The 23,964-nt window shown below is 50.3% G+C and overlaps 1 protein-coding gene and 1 long non-coding RNA gene across 2 annotated transcripts; one reads left to right on the forward strand and one right to left on the reverse strand.

Moving 5' to 3' along the window:
• Positions 1-687: 687 nt before the first annotated feature.
• LOC307197884 lies at positions 688-9,961 on the forward strand. The gene is made up of 3 exons (XR_013831534.1): positions 688-908; positions 4,478-4,534; positions 9,906-9,961. It is a non-coding gene; the product is annotated as an uncharacterized lncRNA (long non-coding RNA).
• On the reverse strand, positions 7,925-22,876 carry SLC2A10 (solute carrier family 2 member 10; the record flags this gene model as incomplete). The annotated part of the gene is given in 6 exon segments (XM_079944393.1): positions 7,925-10,047; positions 13,671-13,806; positions 15,056-15,178; positions 15,614-16,897; positions 22,821-22,854; positions 22,856-22,876. Coding segments are annotated over 6 exon segments (1,677 nt in total). The 3' UTR covers positions 7,925-9,968.
• Between the last annotated feature and the right edge of the window lie 1,088 nt (positions 22,877-23,964).

The raw sequence follows: 23,964 nt of genomic DNA on the forward strand, positions 1-23,964 counted from the left end.
TCTTTTCTGTATTGGAGTTGAGGCAGGCTGGAGAAAGCCACCAAAGCTTCAAGGCAGAGAGTGAGAAGTGGAACCTTAATATCCAGGCAAGTGATGAAGGGATAAATGAATGCAACGGGGTGTGAGAACGGGATGTGAGAAAGGGTCTCTTTCTGCTTCCAGTTTGGTGGAAGCCACAGAAGCCAAGGGTAAGCCAAGCGCCCACGGGCAGCACGTGTCCTCCCCTCCATCTTTGCAGGAATTGCAGAGGAGGTGGTCAAGACTGGTTTCCAGACCCTTCGCCCAGTCCCTACCCTGAGGAGGATGGAGAAGCTGACAGACAGAGAGGGCTGGTTTTGGGGAGACGCTGCTTTGGAAAAACTGCTTGGAGAAAATGCTGTGGCATGTCCTTGCTGCCAGCACCCCAGCTCTGTGGTGGAAAAGAGGATGTACCAGCTCTTCACCCACAGCCAAGCCGGAGAGATGCGGGGGAACTACCTGGGGAGTCTGCTCCCGTCTCCTGGACAAACCAGGGCCAGACCCAGGCCTATAACAGTCTACAGGTTCCAGATGGTGGCCGCTCAGCCTCCGCAGGATGAGGGATTACTGTCACCTGCAACAGGAAGTGGCTCCGGAGTGGATCAAAGCTGTGAATTTCTTCCAGGGGACTGGTTCTGAGCCCCACAGAAGCAGCTGGTAATGGGATCGCTTGGGATTCTCAATGGCAGGCCCACTTGGAAAGGTGAGGGATCCAAGGGGAGGTGACAGACCACGGTGCCAAGGATCTGCGTCTGAGGAAGTTCATTCAGAGGTCCCCAGTGGGGGAATGGCCGAGAACCCACGCACGCTCCCCAGTAAGAGAAGGAATCATCTGCAAATGCCCACTGAGTCCAGAAAGCATGATGCTGCGTCCTGACAGCGCCAGCCAAGTAAGGCCTTTCCTGCCTCTTATCTTTTCGGAGTCCGGTGAGGGGGGATGGGGAGGTGAAGGAAGAGTCGGGGAGGGGAGAGATGTAATGTGAATGAAATTGGGAATTTTGACATGACTCGACGTTTTTTTAGTAAATTTATCTATTTTTGTCTGTGTTGGGTCTTCGTGGCTGCGCGCGGGCTTTCTCTAGTTGCGGCCAGAGCGGGCCACTCTTCGTTGCGGTGCGCGGGCTTCTCATGTGGTGGAGCATGGGTTCTAGGCGCACGGGCTTCAGCAGGTGTGGCGCACGGGCTTAGTTACTCTGCGGCCTGTGAGATCTTCCCGAACCAGGGCTTGAACCTACGTCCCCTGCATTGGCAGGCGGATTCTTAACCACTGCACCACCAGGGAAACCCTGGACATTTTAATTACTGAATTTAGACTGTTGTTACACTTGGAAATGACTAAAAGACATTTCATTGTTCTCATCATATTGTTATTTATCATTATCTAAGAGTGAGCAGAAAAGCTGTGGGATCTGCCCAGGTAAAGAACCCTCCCACTAACAGTGCGCGGTTTAAGTGTGCGGTGGGAGGGGAAATAGAGTTGATGGTTGCACTGCTGACTTCCCCATTTTCAATGTACCTGAACGTGTCCGCCCCACAAGCAAGTTCAAAGAGACAGTGGTGGCAGGTGGGATCATTATATGGAATGAGGCTTCAGATCCGGTGTGAGAAAGGGTGACCCCGGAAGCCTGGAAATCTCAGGTGCTACCATGGGGGTCACATTGTAAATGTCCTCAAAATATGAACCCACGGTGGCATTAGAGAAGTTAGTATGGCTATTGGTGCTTTAAATGCCCTTCAGATCTGAAGATATCAGTGAAGGGCAAAGAAGTGTTGATTTGGAGCAAAAATTTTGAATCTCCTGCCAAGAGTTACCTGATCTGGTTCCAACTGTCAAGGATATAGTGAGAACTTATTTTGTGCCCAGCGTTGTGCCAGAAGCATTTCAGGGAGAAGGCAGTGAAAGCTGGCGTCCAAACGCAGTGGCACTGCCAGATTCTCCCACCTCGTGAGTTGACATCTGATTGAGAGATGACCTCAGAACGAGCTTTTTGGATTGTATCTCGGTAACCACCGACCCTGCCTGTCAAACCCAGAGACTTAGGATGGCATCGGACCCCAAATCTGGAAGAACTTAGCAACTTCGCAGTGCCAGATCCAGGGAGAAAATATGCACACAGAGAAACCAGAAAAGCATAGGATGATGGGGAGAAAGAAAGAAAATGAAAACACTCTGTTTCCACTGGCAGAAATCAGTCTTTGCCAGGAAAACTGGAATGCTGACTTGGTACGCACATAATTCAATTTTCTACATGTTCAGAAGTAAAGAAAAAGCGAGACATTGGGAGAAATTGCTGATAAAATGTTTAACATTGGCAAAGGCAATATGTACATGAACTCAGCCCCATGTCAAATGCCTGATAATCTAAAAAGGTACATGCCACCACATTGACATACAGTATGATCTCAGTGATGTGAAAATACCTATCAAGATGTCTGTCTCCATTTTTAACTAGCTTGAACTCTCATCATAGGCAAAAGATTCGATGAACATATGCCAAAATATTGTTAGTTACTAGCAGGGCATGGGCAGTTTTTATTTTTGATCTCTAGATGTTTCAGTGCTTTGCGATTTTTCTAACGTAAAAAAATTTTTTTAATGATTTTTTTTAACCTAACTAGTCCCTTCATTATTGAAACAAGACACATGTACCCGAACTCACATGAATATACATAAAGCATAAAAGGTTGAAAACAGGGAGATACTCTCCTCTCCCAACACTCCCAAGCCCCACTTCCTTGAGATAACTACTGTTAAATTTTTTTTCTTTTTTTTTTTTTCTTTTACGTTGTTACCATGAAATATTTATACCAGGAATGAAAACCTGGATGGGGTGTGTAGCCAACTGCGGGTTCAAAGCCACGTCTAAAGAGAATGGCTGCTGTTCTGTGCCACCTGGTGGCTGGACTTCAGAATGCAGGCCCATTGTGGCCAGATCTCTTCAAGAAAAGGCAGAAGTATGGAGTTACATGTAAAACAACCCAAATTTCAAAGTTGGCACTATCTCAAAAAATTTAAAAGCAATGTCTGGGCCAAATAGAGTACATGTGAGGACCAATTTTTAGAGCATTGAGGCCTCTGTTTTAAGAAATAAACATAGAGTGCTTTTCTTAAATTATTACCTCTAAACAATGTCTAGTGATGAGAGAGACGAGGAATTTTGTTCATCTGCATTCCCTCTGCTGCACCTTCTTCCTTTCATTTGCTTGTTTTTATTAGTATATTATGGCTTATATTATTATTCTATCAGTGACATTTATGACTTTATATATTATGCTCCATTAAAAAAATTGTATCAACTTTTTACAGCATCTATAATGTAAGGAGAAAAGCATTGTTCTTTAAGTCTCGGTGCTAAGAAACATCCTTTATTCCGTATCTGCAACATTCCAGGCACTTTACATTCACTTGTCCATTCACTCCTTCATTCATTCAGTCCATTCATTCATTCAGTAAATATTGAGTGTCTACTTATGTGCTGTTCTAGACACAGGAAATGCAGAGGTAAACAAAACAGGCAAAATGCCTTGCCTTTGTGGAACTTACATTCTTGCAGGGGACATGGATAATAAATTAACAAATAAGTGAGCTACACAGTCTGCTGGAGAGTGACAAGGGCCAAGGGGAAATAAGGAAGCAGGGAAGGGAGAATGCGAAGTGTCAGTGTGTGCGTGTACATGTACGTGTGCATGTGTGTATATGCGTGTGTGCATGTGTGCGTGCACATGTAAGAGTGGAATTTTAGCTGTGGTAGCCAGGGAAGGCCTTCCAGAGAAGACGGCTTTAGAATAACACATGGAAAGGAACTGGGCCGTACAAGTATCTGTCGTGGGCACATTCCTACCACAGGGCACAGGAAGAGCCGAGGACGGGAGTCCGAGTGTACATGTGTTAGAAGTGATTGAGAAAAGATGAGGTCTGAGAGGAAAGGGTGGGCACCCCACAGAGGGCCTGAGAGGTGGTGGTAAGTGCTCCACTGAGTAAGAGGGGGAATCACGGGGAGATCAGATCAGAAGAGTGACGTGGACTGACTTAGGTTTTTCTTTTTAATAAATTTATTTTATTTATTTACTTTTGGCTGTGCGGGTCTTCGTTGTTACGCGCGGGCTTTTCCTAGTTGCGGCGAGCGGGGGCTACTCTTCGTTGTGGTGCGTGGGCTTCTCACTGTGGTGGCTTTTCTTGTTGTGGAACACAGGCTCTAAGTGTGTGGGCTCAGTAGTTGTGGCGCACAGGCTTAGTTGCTCCGCGGCATGTGGGATCCTCCCGGACCGGGGCACGAACCCGTGTCCCCTGCATCGGCAGGCGGACTCTCAACCACTGCACCACCAGGGAAGCTCATCACCCATTTTTTAATTGGATTATTTGCTTTCTTGCTCTAGAGTTGTTTGAGTTCTTTATATATTTTGGAGATTAACCCCTTATCAGATTTATGGTTTACAAATATTTTCTTCCATTCTGTAGGTTGTCTTTTCAACTTATTGAGTATTTCCTTCGCTGTGAAGAAGGAGCATTTGGAGGGTGAGTATGAGGTTCGAGTTCCTGGGTTCCAAGTGAAACCTGTTTGTCAGGCTCTCTGACCTTTCTGCCTACGTGAAGCAGGTGTGTACATTAATCCAGCATTAGTGTGACTAATCTACAAGACGGTGTTTGCAGGGATTGATTCTAAGGTTGGGATATGGGATCTAGATTGGACAAGAAGGAGAATGAAGCCCATGAGCTTCTTGACGGATTTTGGAAAAGCAAAATCCCTGGAGTCAGGGATCTGCATTTAGAGGTGAAAGATCTCAGTGAGGTCAGAGAATTATTGCCTTGGGGAGCATTCGCGTATTAGGAGAAAAGTTATTACGTGGTGACCAGGAAGTGGGATGTTTGATATAAAATATTAAGGGTGAGTAGTGTTTGAGGTTGACCATGTTCAGGACGGAGCAGGTAAAGTGCAGCAGGAGGCCGCTGGGATGGCAGGTACGGAGCCTGGCAGAGCTGTGCTGATGAGGGGTCATCCAAGCAGATGCGGGAGCTGGAGAGGAGAGGGTCAGTCGTCAGCCTTGTAAGCCTTGGTTTCCTAACCTGCAAAGTAGGGGTGGAGATTTCCTTTCCAGGTCTGATGACCCATGACCTCAGGCACAGGCTGTGTTTGGTTTCACATCTCGTCCTATGAAAGGCCAGCCCCGTGGAAGCAGCAGGCAGATGTTAAGTGGGTGTACACAGCCTGCTCCTCTCCTGCAGGAACCCATCCCCCCATCCCTTCACTCCTCCTTGAAGGACACTTGTAGGGACCTCGCTGGTGTCTCACTGGTTCCAGGCTGACACTGCCAACGCTCCGCTCCAGGAGGGTCTGATGTGAGAGTAACTGAGTCCCCCTGTCTCTTTCTTGGTGCTTATGACTTCCTTGATCATCTCACCGTAGCACTGCATTAACCAAAGACTGAGAAGCATATCGCCCATGGCACTGGAAATGACTTTAGATGGTTCACAAACATCATATAAATGTGCTGAATCACATCACTGTTCTTTCAATCCAGACACAATCTTAGGTCGGTGCTACACCTCTCTCACACTTGCTAAGCCCCCTTTTCCACCACAGAGGAGGCCTTAAGTTCAGAGCCCTCAGTAGATGACAGTATTTCGTGAGAATTCAGTGAAACTGGGTTTCTTTCTACTTCTGTTATTGACATTCATTTATTTTTTGGTACTCACCAACATCACCAACAAAGGGTATTTGACAGCATTAAGTCTGATCGTGTCAGTCCACTGTTCAAAGTTCTGTGGTGGCTTCCTGGTATGCTTAGAAGAAAGTCTGAAATGCTTCTGTTTTCTGGAAGCTTTTCATGACCTGACCCCTGCTGACTTCCCCCTTGTCTTCTGCCATCACTCTACCCTCCACTCGCTCCTCCTTGGCATTCCTCCAAGATGGAATCTCAGTCTTACCTCAGGGCCTTTGCACATGTTGGGCCAGCTGCCCGGGATACTCTTGCCCCTGATCCTTCCATGGCTTCCTCTAGATCATATAGATCTGTGCTCAGGCGCCACCACCTCAAAGGGGTTCTCTCTGATAAGCATCACTAACTGACGCGCATCTCTCTCTCTCTTTTTCTCTCCTTCCTTCCTTCCCCCTCCCCCCTCCCTCCTTTCCTTCTTTCCTCATTCCCTCCCTCCTTCCCTCCCATCTCTCTCCACCCACCCCATTTCTAGCTCTTGTTTCCAATGTATCTCCCCCACTAACATGACCGCTCTTCGTCTTGTTCCCTGCTGTGCCCTCAGGGTCTAGAACAGTGTCCAGCACACAGCAGAAGCACAATAAATATGCATTTGAGTGAAAAAATAAATTAATATAGTTTCCTTTTAAAATCCGTCTATTTAAGTTGAAAAGCAAATCACTGTAGAGCGTTCAGTAAGTGGTCTGTGTAGTGCAATGTGAGAAACTACAGGAAGGTGCCAGGTGATGGGCACACACGTGAAACGCTCTGCATGAGAGTAGGATTTGGGAAAGGCTTCCCTGAAGTGATTCAGGGATTATCTGGGAGAAGGAGAGCTACCCAGTCCCCACCCTGCAGATCAACGAACAGATCACATCACTTTTCTGGTTGGTGCTCACAATTTCTGACCACCTAGTAGGTACCCTCAAATTGTAGATTTCTCTGATGCTCTTCCCCTTTCTGAACTGCCCTCACTGTTCTCCCCACCCAGGGCCAGATGCCCCTGGAGGCTGCTGGGGCACTTACTCAGCCATTTTTGAGCACCTGCGATGAGCCCAGCCCTGAACTAGTGATTGACAGGTATCATCTCTGTATAGTGAGTAGTATCGTCCCCATTATACAGATGAGCAGTTACTCAAGTCACACACCTAGTTGTCCCAGGGTAATATGTTTGCGATTTCAACCATTTTCCCCTTCATGTCTCTTTCCCTTCATGTTCAGTAACACCCCTCCCACCTATTCAATTCAAGCTGCTTGGCTACTCGGCTCCTTGGCTACTTGCTTTGCTCTGATTTAAGCTGGGATCCTCAAAAACCCAGAAGCAAAGAATATCTCACAGGACGTCAAGAACGGAGGGACAAACTAAAGGCTGTGATTTAGCCACAGGTGTGTTGAGTTGAGCTTAAAAAATGATTTTTTCAATTAAGAATCAGTTGCCACTATTAAAAAATCAGGAAATTTTACACCAAAGTCTGAATTACTGGATTTTTTTTTTTTTTAATTCAGATGGTCAGGCCACAATGGGCTCACATTCCTTCATGGCAGGCACCAGCTGCACTTGAGTGTCAGTCATCCCTGATAGAGAGGCCTGTGTTCACCTGTTTCCACAGACCTCACTACTCCCTATTGTCTTACCACAGTGGACTTCACTCACCTACATCCCCCACCTGATCTATGAGTTTATGACCCTGAACAAAAAAGAGGAGAAACCACCCTAAGACCAGAAGAGCATTCTCCTAGGCTGATAGGAAAGGAGAACTGAGAAGGTTTGGGGATCCCTGGGTAGAGAATTAGATCTGAAGGGGCCAAAAGGACAGCTGTAAGCAGTGATGGGCTGGTAAATGTTTAATAACTGCTCTCCAGGGAAAAAATGTGTGTGTGTGTGTGTGTGTGTGTAAATTTTACTGGAATAAAGGATGTGTTTGTTGCACAAAATTGACAAATTGGGCTTCCCTCGTGGCACAGTGGCTGGGAGTCCGCCTGCCGATGCAGGGGACGCGGGTTTGTGCCCCAGTCCGGGAAGATCCCACGTGCCGCGGAGCGGCAGGGCCCATGAGCCATGGCCACCGAGCCTGTGCGTCCGGAGCCTGTGCTCCATGACGGGAGAGGCCACAACAGTGAGAGGCCCGCGTACCGCAAAAAAAAAAAGAAATTGAAAATTTACAAATAATAGTACTTTATTGTAAATACTCTTTATTGTAAATGCCGTCTAGCCAATTAATTCTCACAGAAATGTTTTTGTTGATTTTTCTGCCAACCTCTTGATTCCAAAGCCAACTGTCACTGCAATTTAGCCATGATTTAACAAAATTAGACCACGAAGAAATGCTTGACAACAATATGACTCAGCAAAGAGGTTGCTGACGTCACTGAAGCATGAATGCAGTTCTGACATGAATGCTAGTTGAAATGTTTGTTCCTGTTAATGAATAAGACAAAAGTAAAACAACAAAGACTTGTGTCCAAACTCCTTCACCAGTGACATGAGTCACCTGTTGGCTGCACTAGATAATAATCCCCTCCATTTTTTGTGCTGTTCACAATGTATCAACTACAGACAGAACACACTGTTAAGTTTAATTTACATTAGTAACATTGTATCCATCACATTCTTAACACTGGACAATCAACAAAACGACAAATCAAGCCCTGATCTGTGGTGTTCCCCAGTCCCTGCGGTGCAAATGCACTCCCCGTGGGTCACTGAAGGCAGACCCGGCAAGGGATGGGCAGTGCCCTTACCCCACGTTCCTCATGCGAGGCAATAGGTGTAAATTACCTTAAGAGCACAGATGAGAGCAAAATGGAGTAAAATAAGGAAGTGATGAGTTTTTAGTATGTATTACCTCGGTTTTACTATAATTTATTTAAGTATAAATTTAAATAATTTAATTTTTTAGCAGCTGTGTTTAACAACGAGCTTGCAAAACTCCTGAAAATTTAACAATCAGCTCTCACAAGCCAGCACAAGCCAGCTCCAACACACCACTGGATCTAAGGGAAGTAGCTAGAAATGAGAGACAAGGACCCAGGGGAGGCCAGAGTCCTGTGGGAGAGGAGCTACTTACTCAGTCTCCGTCTGACTCACCCCTTGGCGGGGGGGTGGGGGGGGTGGCCCTTTACAACGTCCCAAAGGTGGAGACCTGGGTATTGAGGGTGAGCAGAAATCCCGTCCATCCTGACCAGCTGAATGGGACCAAATGAAGACCCTCCTGATGGGAGACAGAGGTTAAATACACCCCTGGGGGCATAGTCATACCCATTCTGTAGATGTGGAAACTGAGGCTTCAGGGAGTTGTTACTTATCCAGGGTCACTAGCTGCCGAGAGGTGGAGGCCACACCGACAACCAGGTTTGTTAGCTTCCGACCCACCTCCTTTCTGCAGAGTCCGCCAGCGCCATCCTGGAAACAGCTCCTGGAGCTCGTGACCTGCACTAGGACGGTCCTTGGATTTTAGTGCACACAACTCTGGAATTCTGTTCACCTTTCCCCTAATTAAAACCTATATCCCTGAAAGAGATGACTAGCAACTTGAGAGCAGGACCCATGCTGAGTATCTGTGGTATTGCCAGCACTTAGAATTCCAGCTCATTGGCATCAGAAGAGATCTTAAGAACCCCCTGGGTCAGAGCTCCCATTGCACATACAGGGAAAGCTGAGATCCCCAGTCCGACAGCAAGAACACCAGCAGCCTCAGGCCTTGAACTCAGGACTAGAACTCCTACCAACCATCTGAGTTGCTGGTGAATGACAAATATTCCAGGTAAGAGAATTAGAGGGGTTGAACAAAACGAGATCTGAGAGCCAAAAAGCAGGCTTCCCCCTCCCCAGAAAGTCCCAACCAGATGGAAAAAGAGAGCAGAGAATATGGTATCCTCAGCTGGATTTAGGGGTGATTCCAGGAGAGACTTCCTGCCAGGGTGGTACCCTCGAGATCCTTTGAGAAAGCCCATAGAGCAACGAAGTCGCCATAAGATGTTCTCATCATAAGTTCATTACTGCAGAGATGCGCAGAGTCAGTGGGGAAACTGAGGCAGGAAGGCAGAGCCTCAGGAACCCTCAGAGCCTGAGACTCCACCTGAAGACTTCTGAGTTCTCAGATTTTCATCCCTTTTGCCCCAGCAAAACAGACCTCTTCCGGAGCAGGGGTGCCTCTTGAAGGACCAACTAGGACTTATGCTCTGGCACCCAGGCAAGCAGGAAGCTGAAGGCTGTCTGCTAAAGCCATGGTCCCAGCATTTTCCAGATGGACTCCTCAGCAGGCCGCAGAGACCTCAATTCGGCTGTACTGGATGCCAGCCGAGCTCTGCCTGTGGCCAAAGCTCAGGGCGAACCTGGAGAGCAGAGAGTAAGTGGCGTCAGAGGGTGACGGGGCCTGGTGGCCTTCCCCGGGGGGTGATGGGAGTGGACCATACCTGGGATCCCCATCCCATCCCCACCCCACTCCTACCTGACCCTCCCTGCTTCCTGCCTTAATGCGCATTTCCATCTTCTGGACCACCCAGCCGCTCCCCACCCCCCGGTCTTCCTGTGTCCACCCACGCCTCCTACAGCCGGTTTTCCTAATCACAGGACTGACCTTTCTAAGCACGAAGACCGACTCCTGTCACTCCTGCTGAGAAGTGACGTCACTCTCAGCCTCACGTCCAAGTCCCTCTCTGCAGCCGGCCTCTCCCGTGTCACCGCCCTCCAGTCCCATCTTCCCATTCCACCCCGGCCACATGGGTCTCCTTCTTGCTCTTCAAAACCCCCAGCTTGTTCCCACCTCGGGGCCTTTGCTCTGGCTGTTCCCTCTGCCTAGGACACTCTCTTCCAGCTCTTGGAAAAGATGGCTTTTTCTCATTATTCAGGTCTCAGCTCAATTGCCACCTCTTCGCAGAGGCCTTCGTTGAGCATCCTTTCATTCATTCACTAGAGCTAGAGTCACTGCTGGCCTGTCATGGGCCAAGCACTGTTCTAGGCCCTGGGAATAGAGCAGTGAACATAACAGGTACACAAAAATGTCCTTCAATGTCACGAAGAGCTCACGATCAACTTGCGTCATTAATGTACCCATGGTACACTTGGACCCTAGCTGAAGAGATGGAAAGCTCCACACTGCCCCCAAATCCACTGTTCGCTCTCTGACAGTTAATCTGCCTTATTTTCCTCGTGATATAAACCCCACTCTCATTTATCTTATTCCTGCATTTGGGTGTTCTGTAATCCATCTCTCCCCTTTGCATTAAAATGTAACTTCCTCCTCATTCCAGAGACACGGTGTCTCTTGGTCACAGGTCTGTCCCGTGAGCCTAGTACAGTGCCTGGCTCCTAGCTGGCACTTGAAAAATATTTGCTGAAAGTGAATGAATGGATTCCTGAAAAATTGGGATAAAAGATTTTTGAAAGCTCTTTTGGTGATCATATCACCCTGGGAATGGAAAGGTCTCTTCTGAACCCAAGTACCCTGATGTGAAAGGGAAAGGCACATGCTTATGGCACTCAGTGGCCACTGATGGCAAGGGCGTCTGAGCCCCTCGGTTGCTAATGCCTCTCTAAAGGAGCAGAGGAAATAGACCGTTAAGCTGCAGGTCCCCATTTCCAACAAGCACATCTGCGGCATGAGGACACGAATAGAAGTAAACCCCACAGCAGCGGATGGTCACTCCATCCAGCCTCCATCCTCTCATCTCCTTGGGGCTCTAGGTCTCCTCTGTTGCATGTGATCTTTGTAGGACTGTCAATAGAGGCGGCTTGCCCTATCCTGGCCAATTTGGGGGTTAGGGGGGTGGGCACATAAACCAGGCTTAGCCAATCAGACTTTCCCCTGGGGATGTGATTCTTGTAGGGAGCAACACAGCACTGAGAACAGTTGGTGCTGGAAGGAGGGTCCCATTAGTGCTTGCTTGCAAGATCTCTGGAGCTTCCCGTGTCGCCATGCTCCCCACGGTTGAGTTTCTTTCTCTCTCTGTGGCCTGTGATATCAGGGGCCCCCTGAACGGTAAGGACTGGAGTGATGACTCACCCAGCCAAAGTTGGCTCCGGACCCAGCCAAAGCCCCTAACTTCCTGTCTTTTCCTGAGGCTGGAGAAGATCCAGCCTGCTTTCCCCAAGGTCTGGCCCAGGCTCCTGAGTCCCCAGGTCCAGCTCAGTGTTCCCCTGAGCTGCAATTCCCTCCTTCCTCACCCTAAAGCTGGCTTCTGCCTGCCTTTCTGCCTCCTTAGCTTCTTATTCCAGAGGAGGGGTCTGGAATCTTCTCCCAAGAAAGCCGGTAGAGCAGAGATTCCAGGTGGCTCCTAGTATCTGTCCCTCCTTTATGTCTAGTAACAGCACCCTCGATGTTTAGGTGAGCACATGGCACCCAGATTAAAGACCATGTTTTTCAGCCGCCCCTGCAGGTGGATGTGGCCAAGTTCCATCCAAAGGGTTGTAGGTGGAAGTGACGTGTGGATCTTTTAGGTTGTGTGTCCTTCTCTTCCCCTTCCCTCTTTCAGGGAGGTGGTGGCTCCCACGGGCCATGCGGAAAAGTTTGTACTGAAGAGAAGGCAGAGCAACAAGAGAGAAGGAGCCTGGGACCCTGGATGACCCCTTGAAGCACAGCTTCAACGCCAGCCCCGGACCCCCTATGTTCAGCCTATTCCAAGCAGCCAAATCTGTCTCCTAACTAATATGGCTGGACTGCTGAGGGCCCCGCAGGTGTCATGCAACAGACTGGGAGTGTGCGACTGGCAGAGAACACTCTGGGGTGGGGTGGACCAGGTTTGAAGTTTTACATGGACTCGTTCTGCATCCCTTTGGGGGCCAGGTTGGGGCTTGGCAGGAAGCTGCAGGGAGGCAAGTTCCAACTCACCATTAGAATGATTTACCGTTTTAATTTGTTAGGGCCTCCCAGGAATAGAACGGGCAGTCAGACGCTGGCGACTCCCTTTACGACAACAGGCAACCTGGGGCGCTTGCCAAGGATGCTTAGGACTATGGTGGTTTCAGGTCCCTTCTGACACCCCCCCAGTACTCTTTATTTCAACAGCCCAAGGTCCCGGATGCTAAGGTTTTGAACCCCTGTCTAGGACCTACAGACCTTATGTGATCTAGCTCCTACCCACTTGGCCAATCTGATCTTCTCTCCTCCTCCCCTCCCTCCTTGCTCGCTCTGATCCAGCTACCCTGGCTTCCTTGTTGTTCCTTGCATATGCCAGATACACTCCCAACCTCAGGGTCTTTGCACCTGCTGCTCCCTCTACCTGGAAGCCTCGCCCTGCCTCATCTTTACGTGGCTGCCTCCTTCTCATTCACTTAAATGGTACCTACTCAGGGCATCCCTCTCTGATTTATCCACAACCCTGTGCCCCTCTGTCTCCCTCTCCACCAGCCAGACCCTCTCAATATATTTTGCTCAGTTTCCTTTTCTTCCAGCTACTCATCACTAACTGAAATGCTTTTGTTTCTGCATTCACTGGCTTATTTATTTTCTGTTCCCCTCCCCTACTAGAATGGAAGTTCCGTGAGGACAAGGACCTTCTCCATCTTATTTTCAGACACATTTCCTACGCCCCGAACACTGTGTGGCATATTAACACCCACTGAGTGAGTAGTTTATGCTCAGAGTTCTTTGTGTGTGATTCAAAAGGCCATGATTATAATATTTTGTTTCTCTGAGCTTCCATGACTCTAAGATTCTGTGGTTTTAGGATCTAACTATTCTAACCTCCTATGAGTCCATAACGGCATGATTTTTAAATTCCTATGAGCTGAGCTCAAAGTCAAATAAAACTCTGCTGTAGGAAGACACAAAACAACTCAGGGAAAAGAGTTCATGTTTGAAGACAGGACAAAACTCACTGTATCCAGGCAGTAAGAACACCAGGAAGAGAAGGAAAACACTCTTTTGCAAAGGGAAAGTGTAATGGCTAAAATCCTGAAGCAAAGTGCTCAGGGTTTGATGCCACTCTTCCCCCTAGGCTAGCCCTGGCCCCCTTACCGTCTCTTCTGGAATTGCTGGTCTATCTCTGTCAACGACTGGCCTTTTGTTTCAGGGACAAATAAATAGATGAAGCCCAGGCCGAAGACAGCAGTCAGCCCGTAGAGCAGGAAGGTCCAGGACAAGCCAATGGCACCTGGGAAAAACGGGGTGGGAGTGTGGACAGGGCACAGCCTGGGCCAACTCCTCGAACACTGAAAATCAGTTCACCCAAAGCAGATCCTCTAGATGGTAGATTTGCAGTATGCCTAACACGCTGTGAGATAAAAGTATCTTAAAGCAGGAGTAGGACTGGTTGTCCCAGAGGCAGGCAAAGGGCCGGGGCCCAAATCCACCAACATCTTGGCCATACACTAACCAGAGGTGCACCCTTGGCCCCTGAAAATGTGCATGGAGGGAAAATGACATCCAGCTCAGCAGCACGACAGCTGCGGGGGCAGCCTTGGCAAAGCTCAGCTCCGAAAAACCGGCCTCAGAAATTCCATGAATTGGTTTTTCAGTGAATCAAGCATTCGGCCAATTTGGCGTGTGACTGGTTTGCGGGAGAAGGCAGAAGCCTCAGCTCCACCCAGAAGGCTGTGGAGGCAGAAGCACTAATGACGTTTCAGACACCATTCTCACCTCCAACAGCCAGGGCCACACCGCCTCCGGGCAGCCACCCTTCACCAGCTTGACCTCCACTTAATCCTTATTCCAGCAGGGAGAGTGCTGGGCTGGGAGAAGGAAGACTGGGTTCTAGTCTTCTAACTAACTGCCTGGCTAGACTTGCGAAGGACGTATTTCCCAGTCTGTGAGATGGGGATGATACGGATATGATACAGTTCTAATAAGCCCTCCCTCCGTCCCTCCTCCCCTCTCTCCCTCCCTCCCTCCCTCCTCCCCTCTCTCCCTCCCTCCCTCCCTCCTCCCCTCTCTCCCTCCCTCCCTCCCTCTTTCCCTCCCTTCCTTCCTTCCCTCCTTCCTCTCTCTTTCTCACTCATTCATCCCACATAAAGGGGATGCTTGAAGACTGAGGCACCAGGGAGAAGCTTGGATTCCCAGAGACTGTGTATGGGAGACAGGCATGGTGGGTGGGTTCTTCTGCCAGTATCTCTCACAGTCCCCCAGGGCTCCTCCTTTGAAGAGGAAACACTTGGGTGCAGGAAATGGGAAAACAACTAAACCCTAAGAACTGTGCCTTGGGGCCCTGCAGGGAAGGAGCCCCGCCCACTCTGGCCTCGATGACCCCTGGCCTTGGGTCAGAAGCATCTCAGAGACCCTTCCCTGGTGCTCTGGGGTTTTCTGTGACTCATACCTGGACGATATGGAGGCCCAGGCTCTGTCTGGAGGCAGTTGTTTCTGGATCTTAAAGGAACCGGGCCAAGGGATTAGGTCAGAGGACTCACCAATGAGGTCGAGGAAGGAGAGGCTGATGAAGAGGTTGGCGGCCCAGTTGAAGCTGTTGCAGAAGGCAAAGGCTCGCCCTCGGATCTCCACGGGGTAAACCTCGCTGAGGACAAGCCAGGTCACTAGGACAGGAGAGCAGGGAGGACTCTTAGGCTGCAGCTGGGTCTGCCCAGAAAACTGAGGGGTTTCCCGGGACATCAGACTTTCAGTGTCCTGGGCAAACCGGGATGGTTGGTCACCCTATTCATTAAATTCCTTTCCAGCTAAAACCCTTCCGAGTGAGCTATCCAGGGGCACATTCTGGTTTTATGAGGCCTGAAGCTTAGGGGCCTTTATTTGGGGCCTTTATAGGAAAGAAAATATTACAAACATAACTTAGGCCTCTGCCCTCGGAAGAAGTACCTTCAGAGAAGCAAGGAGCCCTGAAATCTGAGTTCATTGTTCTCATGGTCAAGCCACCTCTAGTCCCTCTGAGACCCTGACGGATTCGGTCCCCAGCCTTCCCGCTAGGAGAGGTAGAAGGCTCCAGAGTTACCTGCAAGAGAACTTCCACTTACCTGGTCCAAAGCTAAAGGAGAAGGCGCTCACAAACAGCATCATGCAGACCAGTGCGGTCCAGTGCAGCAGGGCATGCTCAGGGGCAGGAGAAGGGCGTGCAGCGGGCATGATGCTTAAGGCTGGCAGAGGAAGGGCGGTGGGGTCCCCAGCTCCCGGATGAGGCTTGGTTTTCTCAGAGGTTGACAAGACTGGCCGCCCCGGGCTCTGGTCGGTCATTGGCCGCAGAGGCGGAGCCAAGCCACTGGGCAGGCCAGAGTCTCCGGGGAAGCCTGACAGCCGAGTGGCATTGGGCACGGCCAGGCAACTCGGGCCTGAGTCCATGGGCACAGCAAAGCTGACGAGGCCTATGCCGCTGACCGACAGGGCCATGAGCGCACAGCCAGCGATTAACAGGGCCCTGCGGCCCACTCGGTCCACCAGCCCCATGGCGGTCAGGGTGGCTGCCACCTTCACGGCGCCGAGCCCCACGGAGGCCAGCACAGCCGAGGAGGCCCCACGGAAGCCGACTGAATGGAAGATGGTGGAGGCGTAGCACAGCACGTTGGGCTGCCCTGTCAGCTGCTGGCAAAGCACCAGCCCCAGCCCCACCATGGTCCGGCCTCTCATGTTATCCCTGGTCCTGAAGAGGTCCAGGAAGGAGTATCTTGGCCTCCCCAGGCCCAGCTTCGTGGCCTCGCCTCCCTGGAGGGGGATGAGGTCCCTGTGGGCTGCAGCCTCAACTGTACCAGGGGGGAGGAGGAGGAGGCTGAGGGACTGCAGGAGAGCAGGCGCAGTGGCCCAGCCGAACATATGCCTCCAGCCCCAGAGGGCACCGGCCAGCGCGTAGTTGAGTGCATAGGAGAGCAGGATGCCCACGGTGATGCCTGCCTCGTAGAGGGACACCAGCACTCCCCGCTGCCGTGGCCCAACCAGCTCTGACACGTAGATACAGCAGGCCATGGAGGAGAGGGAGATGGCAAAGCCAGCCACTGAGCGGCCCAGGACCAGCCAGGCCAGGGAGCTGGCCAGGCTCAGGCTCAGGCTGCCCGCCAACAGCACCAAGTTGCTCCCGAGGATGGCTTGCTTCCTGCCATAGCGGTCGATGAGGAAGCCCCCTACCAGGGAGGCAAGGAGAGCCCCCAGGAGCAGACTGCCCACCAGGAGCTCCTGTTCCGAGCAGCTTAGCCCAAAGTCAAGCTGAAGTGGCAGTAGGGCACCCGATATGACTGCCAGTTCATAGCCAAAGGTCAGGCCGCCCAGCAAAGACACAGAGGCACACAGTGCCAGGAAGAGTGAGGGTCGGCCTGGAAAACAAAAGTAACAGGGACAGAGTCCAGAATGTTTCCTGCCAGAGCGTCCACCCAACCTCCTCTCCCTCTGTCCACCCCTCCATCTCTCCATCTATTCGCTCATCCATTCATGTATCCTTCTACTACATCCATCCATCTATTCATGTATTCATCCATCCATCCATCATCCTTTCAACCACTTCTTGCTTTGTCCGTCCATCCTTCCAACTGTCTAATCCATCCATTCACCCATTTATCCACGTACCCACGCATGCATGCATCCACCCATGCGTTCACTCCTTCCTTCATTCCATCCATCCATCTATTTATCCATTTATCCACATACCCACGCATGCATCCATCCATCCATTCATCCACTTCTTCCTTCATCCATTTCTCCCTCCATCCTTCCTTCTGTCCATCTACTTCACCCATTCATCCATCCATCCATCTACCCATCCACTTCTTTCTTCATCCATCCACTCCATTCATTCACCCATCTATTTACTAATCAATCTATCCACCCAGCCCTTCATCATTCACTCCTCTATCCATCTATCTACTCCATCCACCACATTTTCATCCATTCATTGGCCTATTTATCTTCCCCTTAATTCACCCAAACATCCATCCATTTTTTGATCCATCTATCCACCCATCTTTGTATTCCATCCCTTATTTACCCAGACACACACCCATCCATTCATGCATCCGTCCAATCATTCCAAAATTTATCTGGCATCTACAACACACCAGGCAGTGTTCTTGGGGCTGGCAATACAATGGTGTTTTCAAAGATCTGACATTCTAGCAGAAAAAGGCAAATGATAAATGAATTAATATATAATATAATTTCAGGTGATGATGGGTGTCGTTTAAAAAAAAAAAAAGGCAGAGAAGGGAATTCCCTGGCAGTCCAGTGTTTAAGACTCCACGCTCCCATTGCAAGGGGCCCGGGTTCGATCCCTGGTCAGGGAACTAGATCTCCCATACATGCTGCAACTAAGAGTTCGCCTGCCACAACTGAGGAGCCCCTGAGCTGCAACTAAGGAGCCCACATGCTACAACTAAGGAGGCGGTGAGCTGCAACTAAAGAGCCCTGGAGCCGCAACTAAGGAGCCCACCTGCCGCAACTAAGGAGCCCGTGTGCTACAACTAAGACCCGTGCAACCAAACAAATAAATATTAAAAAAATAAAACTACTTTCTGTGTATTCTTGGATTAAGTAAATGAAGAAATATATTAAGAATGATGGAAGTCACGTTTAAAAAAAGTAAAATAAAATGTGGCCAATGTGATTAAGGAACTGCGTTTTTAATTTATATTTAATTTTAATTAAGTGTGAAAATAGCCACATGTAGCCAGCAGCTACCATATTGGCAGAGCAGTTAAATGGGTTGCTCTTAATTTTTAATTCACATACATAAACAAATATTTCTGGAAGTGTCAGGAGTAATCCAGATGTATCTGTCTCACCCATCCCCACCTGGACCTGACAAGAACATTCATAACATTATAGCCAGATTTATGCAGTGTTTGATCTGGACCAGGCACTGCTTTGAGCACTTTTAGTGTAATAGCTCATTTAATTCTCACCACAACTTTATGAGGTGGGCTTTTGTATTATTTATGAATGAGTAAACTGATCATCAGAGACTTGCCTAAGGTCAAGAGTAGTGAGTAGCTGTGTCTAGATTCAAAGCCAGGTGGTCTGGCTCCACAATCCCTGTCCTTAACCACTCCATTATTATACCTTGGCGTAATAAGATTTCACCCTGTTCTCTTACTTCTGCCTCGCTCCATCTATGTTAGGCAATTTGTGTGCAGGGGGGAGGAGTTTCATGGGTAGAGGAATCACTCCCCACTTTCTGCTCACCTTTCTCCCCATCACCTCTGCCCCCCAGGGAATAGCCTCCTACCATTCCCTGGCTGGCCTCGTCCTTCCTCTTCATGACCATCAGTAAATACTCTGGGGAGATTATGCTGCCCAGGTCCTGCCCCTTCTTCACCTCCCTCTGCCCCACCTCCCTCGGTTTCTGGAGTTTACTGCCAGAAGGGAAGGTTCTTCCAGGCCATGTGAGGCAATCGAGTGAAAACACAGAATTTTCCTGCCATTTCCTGGGCTCTTCTTGAGGTGAATGGGAACCCAGCCAAAGGGCTCACAGGCAAAGCTGACTGTCCACGGGTTCTGCTGGAAAATGCAGCAGGACAGGTTCAGGTCACAGTGGTAAGAGCAGAACAGCAAAAATAAAAGTGAGATCAAACTGTAATAATAACAAGTGTCATTGATGGAGTATTTCCTCCCCGCAAAGACTTTAGGTGCCTTCTCTCAATTTATCTTCGTAACAACTCTAGGTGGTACTGCTACAATTATCCCCATTTGACAGATGGGAAAACTAAGGCTCAGGGTGTTCTCACAGCTGGGAAGCAACAGGATCAGAACTCAGACGCTGACCCATCTGATTCCCAAACCCATGCACTTAAGAGCTTTGCTGGATTGACTTCAAGCAAGAAGGGCCGATCAGAGATAGGTGGGGTGTGAGAGAGAGCAGGGGCGTAGGGGGCAGATGTGGAGGCGGAATAAAGTTCTCAGGAAAATCCCAAGTCACAAAGCATGGTGAAGTGCTACTGACCCATGGAGCTGTGAAGGACAGCCTCAGATGAGTCAGGGCCGCTAGAAAGATGGGGGAAGAGGATTCTCTTCCTTAAGCTTTCCAAGACTCCCACCACGTGCTCCATTAAGTCCTAACTCCTTAGCATGACCTCCCAGGCCCTTCACGAGCTGGTGGCCCCAGCCCAACTCCTTGGCCACCTCTCCTCCCCACCCCTGTCCCCACCTCTCCAACACACCCTGCAAGCACTGGTTCCCTGCACACACCGTAGATTTTCATGCCGCTCTGCCTCCGCATGTGCCTCCTCTCCCTCTCCTGCTCCACCCGTGTTTCCCAAATGCCCACTCATCCTCATCCTGGGGGGCCTCTGATAATACACGTCTGTTATTTGGCATGAGTCTCGCCGGCTCTGTGGGGAGCTGCCCTTCCCTGTCCCGTCTTCACCTCTGCCCCCGGATCTGGGGTAGAGATGACCTCCCTACTCCACCCCCACCATCCAGCTCCAGAGGTGTGTCCATGACCCAGATCTGATCAGCCAGCAGGTTCCCCGGCCTTGGACAGTGGTGAACGTCACGTGGCTGAACCTGAGCCAGTGAGAGCCAGTCCAGTCCAGGGTGTTTGCTTACTTGGGGTACTGAGCTGGTAGTTTACCTGCCTAGAGCAGCTGGGGGCCATCTCCCCTTGGGAGGGATTCCTGACAACCCTGCCTGAGCCCCTAGATCCAACCATGCCTGAAGCTGTGGACTTTTCAGTGACCAATAAATAACACCCCACCTTTTTTTTTTTTTTTTTGGTTAAGCACTTTGAGGGAATCTCTAATTCCTGTACGTCTTCCTCAACTTTCCAAGTCATATTTTTCACTTCCAGCCAACTCTGCTTTCTCCTGCATTTGCTCACACCAAGTAATTGAATAAGTGATGTGTTTACCGTATTGAACTGAGCAGGATGGGGACAGAGTCTTACTGTCTCTGTGCCTCCAGGGCTCCAGCCCCACCCTGACACCCAAGATGGGCTCAATAAAGCTTCTACTGAGTGAACAAATGACTGAGTCAGGGTCCAGGGCGGTATCTCCACGTCCCATTCCAGGACTGTGTCAGATACATTTGAACTTAATCTACTGCTCTAGAGCAGCTGGAGGAATCCTATGATAGCCCAAGTCAGACCACATCATTCTGCTCAGAGTCCTCCAAGGCTCCCACTTCACTCTGAAAAAAAGCCAATGTCCTGAGAGTGGCCTTCAAGGCCCTGTAGGACCTGCCTCCCTTCACTGGGCTCCAGCCACACCAGCCTCCTTCCCGTTCCGCCTCACTCCAAGCCTGTCTCATGTCAAGGCTTTTTATCAGGTGTCACCTCTGCCAGGAAAGCCCTTTCCCTCCATCTCAGAGGCCCCAATCCCCCTTCCCTCTGGTCTCTGCTCAAACGTCGCCTTCTTATGAGACCTTCCCCGGCCCTCTACTTAGAAATGCAAACTCTCGTGGCACCCAGCACTTCGTATTCCCTTCTCTACTTGTTTTTCTCCATGGTACTTTTCATCATCTGAAACAACTATATGTTTTACATATTATTGGGCTCCCCAAGCAGAATGTCAGCCCCAAAGGAACAGGAATTGTTTGTTTGTTCTCAGTTGTCTCCTGATGCTGGGGACAGTTCCTGGCATACAGTAGGCACTCAGTAAGTACTGGTTGAGTAAACAGATGACTGAATGAATGAATGAACTCAGGACGCAGGGAATCCAGAGAGAAAGGATCTTGGCTTTTGAGCATCCTGGGGTGGGGGGGCAGTAGGGTCCAGAGCCTGGAAGGGAAGTAAATCCTGGCCTCCAAATTAGAGTGGCCTAGCCTGGATTTCGGAACCACTCTTCCTTTCTATGGGTTGTCTGTCTAAATATAGTATATGAAGCTGTCCCACACTGGAGGAAACCCCTCAGTTCTCTAAGCCTCTCACTGTGGCAGGCAGAGCTGCCCAGGGAGAGAATCAAGGGGCAGGTGAAGCGGAAAGAACCCAGGTTTTGGGTGCCCATATCACCAGCTGCAAGTCCCAGGGCACCCTCACTTGGTGACACTAGAGCAGCATTTCAACCAGAGTCACGATGTATTGGGTCCCTCCCCCACCAGAGACCTGCCATGTCTACCCCTGAAACTCCAGGGAAACACCAGGTTTGAAACTGAACCGTGCAAATATGCTCACCCAGAAGGCTGGCTTCCAAATGTCCCAGCAACAGGTGATACTTACAGAGCAGTCACTATAGCCAACCTCACATCCTTTTCCAGAAGCCATACCTGTGTCAGCTGCCTTCATTCCTACAGCAACCCTGTAACACAGGCACTGGTGCCATTCCCATTTTACAGACGAGGCAACTGAGTCACAGAGAGGTAAAGATGTTTGTCTATGGTTGTGACAGAGCACAGAGTGACAGAGCAGGCTCTGAACTCGAGCAGTCTGACTCCAGAATCCCAATGTTGGGTGTGATAAAAAAATAAAAGCTCATGTTAACTGACCATTTACCGTGGGCAAGTGGTATATGGAGTAATTAAGTTCATATTCTCATGTCATTCACATGGCTTCCCTGTGATAGGGTGTTTTATGGGGACCGTTTTGTAGATGAGGAAACTGAAGGTCAGAGAGCTTAACTACACTGTCCCAGGTCACGATGCACCTGGGAAGTGGGGGAAGGAGGGCTGGTACCCTGGTCTTTCTGACCCCAAAATCTATACACAGGGCCACTGAGTCCCCGAGCCCTAAACCAATGTCTGCCACGTAGTAGGTGGATGAATATTGACCCTTTGATGCTTCCGAATCCAGAGAGAAAAACAGAAACCTTAGTCCCCTGGAGCAACAAAGAAATTCCCTCCCCGCCTCCCCCCACCCCATCTCCCCTCTACTGAGTATCTGGAGAGTAGAGGTTTTGTCTGTTTTGTGTAGGCCAGCATCCCCGGGCCTAGAACGGTGCCTGGTGGGAAGCGCTCCGCGAGTGGATGAATAAATTTGCTCCCTTCGGACCCTCCACTTCTTCATCTGCAGAATAGGAACAATTTCACTTGCCTGTTGGACGCTGTAGGGCTTAAAGCGGTCAGGAAAGGGTCTGGCCCCGAGTAAGCGCCCAGTATCAAGTAAGGAGCCCTCTCAGGTCACTTTTTTTCTGGGCAGAAGGGAGCATGGAAGGAAGTGGGCCCACGTCCCTTCCCAGCCACCAGCCAAGGCCTGCTGTCCCGGCTGCCACCCGAGTGGGCTGTATCTGGTCGGGGAGCTGCAGCTCAGGGCAAAGAGTGCGCGCGCAGGGATGGGGTCGCCGGCCTTCCCTGCCCGCAGCGCCGATCGCGACTTACCCATGCTGAGCAGGACTCCGAGGCGAGCTGGGGCCTCTGGGGACCCTGGCGCGCATCCCCCGGCCGAGTCCCCGCCTCCGCCGCCAAACTTTCCGGCCCGCCTCCAGCCTCCGTCCCTCCCTCCCCGCCTGCCCGCCGGCAGCGCAGCTGCCACGTCGGCCAGCCCTGGGCCCCTGTGCCTGGAGGCGGGACAGAGGTGCGCCCTGGACGTCCCCAGTCTGGCCCGGCCTGGCTGGGACCCCACCCACCGTCATCCCCACTGTGGGGAGGACCCCACAAGTTGTCTTTCCCTGTCCTCCCCGCGGGAAGGAGACTTCCCAATCACTGTGGTCCTCTAGTCCGGCCTCAGACTAGGCCACTAGTCTGGCCTCTCCAGCCAGCATGTGTACACACACACACTCATGCATCTACACTGACTCACACATACCCACTTCAGCCACTCACTCTCCCACATTCATCTTCCATTCACTGGACACTTAGGTTTGGACACGTCCCACCTGCGCTCAGGCAGGGTCCTAGGCCTGGAGGATGGACTGGGAGAACCAGACAGATAATTAATTTTGTTCCTCTGGAATTTACTTTCTGGTGGAGGAAGAAGAAAGATAAATAACCAAAGGAACCAGAGAAATACCAGCTAGTAGTGACAAAGGCCAAGCAGAGAATTAAGCTAGGATGCTGGGTTAGGCAAGCGCAGTGGCTGCTTTCGCTGGGGGTGGGCTTGGGAGGGGATCTCTGGGAAGGCTGCTCTGGGGAGGGGATATCTGAGCTGAGACCTCAGGCTCCAGACAGAAGGGAGACCAAAGGCAAAGGCCCTGCAGGAAGGAGCATGGGGAGCATAAAAACAGAAATGAAGCCATAGTGTCTGGAGCACAGGGGTTGACAGGGAGGGTGGAGGGAGATGGGGCCCGAGGCAGGGGTTGGCAAAGCACAGACCATTTAAGTCCTTGGGAGGCCAGGGTTAGGATGGGATTTTATTCTAACTGACACAGAAATAATTGGGGAGTTCTAGCAGGTTATAGGGAGTAAGGGTGGAAACAGGGGACCACTTGGGAGGCTACTGCAAGGTGAGAGGTGAAGTTGATTTGGACTAAGGTGATAGCAGTGGGGCTGGAGAAAAGTTGGCAGATAGCAGATAGACTTGATA

This window comes from Stenella coeruleoalba (assembly GCF_951394435.1).
Source record: "Stenella coeruleoalba genome assembly, chromosome: 15".
Classification (NCBI taxonomy): Eukaryota; Metazoa; Chordata; class Mammalia; order Artiodactyla; family Delphinidae; genus Stenella; species Stenella coeruleoalba.